At 45.7% G+C, this 4,879-nt stretch overlaps 2 protein-coding genes across 2 annotated transcripts in view; one reads left to right on the plus strand and one right to left on the minus strand.

The window, feature by feature from the left end:
* LOC118418794 (exocyst complex component 1-like) overlaps positions 1-4,879 on the minus strand; it is a gene marked incomplete in the record, with an annotated part of 91,378 nt that overhangs the window by 21,942 nt on the left and 64,557 nt on the right.
* On the plus strand, positions 1,137-4,873 carry LOC118418796. The gene is made up of 4 exons (XM_035824838.1): positions 1,137-1,711; positions 1,947-2,204; positions 2,740-2,870; positions 3,609-4,873. Exons 1-4 carry the CDS (start codon positions 1,574-1,576, stop codon positions 4,594-4,596), a joined length of 1,515 nt encoding a protein of 504 aa, XP_035680731.1. The 5' UTR covers positions 1,137-1,573; the 3' UTR covers positions 4,597-4,873.

Raw genomic sequence — 4,879 nt, forward strand, 5'->3', positions numbered from 1 at the left:
ATTTTCTCCTGTATTCTAGCCCATCCGGTCGAGATAGTGGAGAGATAACGATACAGTCATGGTTCCCACGTTCAGATTACGTCCCCTGTGATGTTTCGAAGGGGTTGGGAGACACCAGACACTGACAGGACACTAACTTCTGCTTGGAGAGTAACAAAATACTAGTATAGACCTTTATCTGGTCTAGCTCTAACTTAGTATTAAAAGCAAGGGGTGCGGTCAGGGGTTGTAGTTATTCCCCAGATCCAGACCCAGAGTAGTTCCCCAGACGTAGCCTCTACCAGGCTCAATAGATCACTGTTCAAATAGTAGAAATGATCAGAAATTGGACATGTGGCTGGCTAATTAACTCCCACTGGGCAACGTCCTACCGCGTCACGCAAATAAGCCCTATAACTTCTACCACCAGTGGCACCTAAAACTTCCGGGATAGTTTTCGATGTAAGTTGTCACCAAACGGATATCCAAGACGAGAGCTATAAAAGGGGCCATGATGACATGTCAAAGGGGCTTCATAACTTGTACAAATTTATATCTCCTCCTGAATGACGAAAAACTTGAAAAGATTCATTTGTAAATTGTAGTATAGGAATGAACCAATTGCACGTTGTTTGTATTAAAATATGGAACGAGCGATAGTGACCGTGATCTCACCCAGTAGGAAAGCTAGCGCTAGTTTACGATCAGGAAATATGTTTACGTTGTAATCACTTCGTAGAAGAACGTTTCGACACAGAAAATTCTGACGACCACAGCTGATGACCGCAATTTTTAATGCAGTCAATGTTACATGTACTCGTTATACATTTTGCATGCATTCATAACAAAAATAGTTATGTCAATTCCTAAGACTGATCTCATTCTGGGGCTCTCAAACATAACTATTGGCTTTATTCATTATTTCGATGTTGTACGCTCTCAAATGTTGGTAAGCTGGTGAAGCTTAGGCCCCCTTCCCACTAGACGGCGATCGCGCTGCGCTCTCACTGCGACCTAAATAGGATATGTGTAATCTTAATTTTCACACTTGGTATATCATATAAAACGTATAAGAGTGACTGAAAAGACAACAAAGCACACAAGGTGTAAAAAGATTCGTTTCTTTTCTATAGAATTCGTTGAGCGTTCTGTCAAATTCTAGGTCGCAGAGAGAGCGCGGCGAGAGCGCCGTCCTAGTGGAAAGGGGGTGTATATACGGCCCTTTGAGTGGGTGGATAACACACGGGGCTGGACCTGCCGCCTGCACCGTAATCATAATAAAACTACTACCACAAGATTTGCGAAACAATTCTTTAATAATCCCCAAAGTGAAAGAATTTCCCTGCTCTTGTGCGTTTAGTGACAAAGGTGGTGGGAGGAAAATGAAGGAATCCTCGCCTAGCTAGGATAATCATAGAAAAGACTAGCCTTTGAGTTTCGGTGTGCATTGCTTTTTTTAATACTACTACTAGTCAGTACTAGTGGTCTGACATAATCACAAGTTAGGAAAATATTTTGATCTTAGTCCTGACACTGGTTACTTTCTCACTTCAATTTCATTCTTACTCGTGCCACTAGGTCAGACGGGCGTTTCATGGACATTGTAGGAAAGCTGCGGTCGTCCTTCCTGACTTTTCACAAGGCCACGGAGTCAACGCCCGCGGACAAGTTCCCCAAGAAGAAAACAAAGTGGCACCAGGAGGCCGTTCAAATCATCAAGAAAATGGTCGAGGTAAATTCAAGAAAAAATTATATAGGATAGTCGACTAATGTATAAAATCTATTCACAACAAGATGATATCTTTTCACATCAGCGATAGTTACATGGATATATCAACACCTACCTGTACTTTTTCGTGTATATGCCTATATGTGATGTTCAAAGGAAGCATATGTGAAACGTGACATTATGATCTGAAACACTGACTGATATAATTTGACCTCTTGTCTGTGTCAATATCTTACAGAAACCGGACGAGGTGACCAAAGCGAAGTTTGCCACGCACATCGAGGTGGCAGTCGCCACACCTGCCGTTTTCGCCCTTGTCAATGAGGTGGCTGAGAAATACAGGATGGGTGGCATTGTGGGCAGTGGCCACAAGCCAGTGGTCAAACAAGGCTTGTTCGAATTCCTCCAAGGCAGGCCCTCAGAGAGGCAAGAGCACTGGCTGCAACGCCTTTTGGAGGGGCTGTCGGTGATAGATTTCAAGGACGCCTTGAAGAAGGTACATACTTGTCTTGTGTCCAATTAGAGACATGTACAAGTAACATTACCCTGGTTTAGAACTTACGAGGAGCGCAGGTGTAATTTTTCCGACTACAGTACTACTGTATCTACGTGACTCTCTGCTTGGAGAGTAGTTTAGAACACCGGTTGAAGACCGACTTACTTAATTTGAACGTTATACCGTTTACAGAAAGACATAAACTACACTGTTACACTTAAATCAGCAAAGTCCCTGTTAAGGACGAGATAGAGAAACGTTATACCGTTTACAGAAAGACATAAACTACACTGTTACACTTAAATCAGCAAAGTCCCTGTTAAGGACGAGATAGAGAAATCACATTCTGTGGTAGATGCTGAGAGGATGTCATTATCGTTCTAGCATGATCTTCTTTATTCATTCTGTACTACAGCACTGTTGCGAGTAAAGTGTAGGCAGACAAGTAGCACTTAACTAAGCCTCATCTTAATAAGCTATTCAAAATGTATGTACCTTAATTTGTAACAACAACCTGCGATATTTCCAAATGTAGGAACCAAGGATGGGCAGTGTAAAGTATCTGCGGGAGGAGTGTGACAGGTGGAAAGACAGGGCTGAAGAAGCAGAAGGAGAACTGGAACAGTGGAAGCAGCGGGCCGAGGCAGCGGAGGCGGAACTGGCAATGTGAGTACATTTGGTAATCATCAAATTGTGAATGTGTGATCGAAAGGTTACCTCTCCCATAATCTGTCATTCATCCCTCTGTACCCGTACTTGTGCTGCGCATGCGTTGAAGTAACGAATCTCGCAAACACAACACTGATATGAGAACATGTACTGTTATAACCCCATTATGTTTACTTATGAACAACTGCTATATATGTGTATATGGCACTCTTTTACATATGGGACCGCATTGTAAAAATCGATATCAGTTACTGTATATATGCAAAGGCAATGTATTATTGGCACTAAACGTATCTTCTAGAATCTTCTTGGTAATTAACACCAACAGCTGTGAATTTACATATTGCTTCATGGGGGGAAATGAAAGTGCATCGCCCGAATGGATCCGCCACTTAGTCTTATGTACTTTGCGTGTCCACCGGCTACGAGACTGAGTGAGTTGGCTACGGACTGTGTTCAAAATCAAGCTTGCGTCCCCTGCCATGTCGTACCAATGAATCCCTATCCCTAGACTGTTAACTGTTTTAAATTTGGCTTCAAAATGCAAAGGAATGGACGTAGAAGAAAGCAGTGTGCTGTATAATACCACATGATTCTCAACCATGTGAAAGTTATCAATTATACGTACAATTTTTGAAAATCTAGTACCTTGTATCGTTTTTATGTCACATTTAATGAAGGTATGCACATAATCAAGCGATATGAATCATATGATATTCTGTGTGTTTTTTCCAGGATCAAAAGCTCCCAACCCATCCAGAAGGTCAAGGACCACCCCCAGTCCAAAGACCACCGGTCTAAGGGTGAACGGAACCCTCACCATTACGGCAGGCGGAGCCGCTCGCCTTCTCCATCCCACAGGACAGCGACTTCTCCATCGCACGGGACAGCGACTTCTCCATCCCGTGAGACAGGGACTTCTCCATCCCGCGAGACAGGGACTTCTCCATCCCGCGGGACAGGGACTTCTCCATCCCGCGAGACAGGGACTTCTCCATCCCGCGGGACAGGGACTTCTCCATCCCGCGAGATAGCGACGTCTCCATCCCGCGGGACAGGGACTTCTCCATCCCGCGGGACAGGGACTTCTCCATCCCGCGGGACAGGGACTTCTCCATCCCGCGGGACAGGGACTTCTCCATCCCGCGGGACAGGGACTTCTCCATCCCGCGGGACAGGGACTTCTCCAGCCCGCGAGATAGCGACTTCTCCAGCCCGCGAGATAGCGACTTCTCCAGCCCGCGAGATAGCGACTTCTCCAGCCCGCGAGATAGCGACTTCTCCAGCCCGCAAGAGAGGCCCCACAGCCCGTACCGGTCGCCACCCCACAGCCCGTACACAACCCACCCGACAGTACTCCCGAAAGAGGAAATCGGCGGCCAGCTCCACCCCCGCCGTTCAGAAGAAAAAAAAGCACACGGAGACCGTTTACCCACCAAAGCCCCTCAAGACCAACCAGCTAGTTGCGGTTGCGTACAAACAGGGGCCGTATGTGGGTACGGTCAAACGTGTACAGGGGCTGACCGCCGATGTCAGCTTTATGGAGTATCGGGGTGATGGAGTGTACGCCCCCACAAATAAGCCTGTGGAGACAGTTGAGCACAAGTACGTGTTTGCTGTTGACTTTCCCGCAAACAAACTGTGTGGAGGAAAGGTCCACGTGCTAAGCAATGAGCAGCTGAGCAAGGGCTTCAAAAAGTACATTTCAGCGTATGGCCTGTAAACACTTCTTATCCCATCGTGAGCCTTTCCTCCACTCAGTTTGTTTGAATACTGGTCTCGTCCACTACGATTTGTGGTTCGTTTAAAAAAATATTTACACCCCTTTTTAACAGGAGTAGAGTGGTCCTAGTTTATCTGGTAATACTAGAGCATGCCAGTTGGGCAATTATTCACCCCTGTCACCACTGCGTGCGGGGCGAATCACTATATACACATTAGGGATATAAAGCCGATGGCTGCACAGATCCACATCTAGTAGAAAGAGAACTGTGAGTGTAAACATC

The sequence above is a fragment of the Branchiostoma floridae genome, chromosome 7 (assembly GCF_000003815.2).
Source record: "Branchiostoma floridae strain S238N-H82 chromosome 7, Bfl_VNyyK, whole genome shotgun sequence".
In the NCBI taxonomy this organism is placed as follows: domain Eukaryota; kingdom Metazoa; phylum Chordata; class Leptocardii; order Amphioxiformes; family Branchiostomatidae; genus Branchiostoma; species Branchiostoma floridae.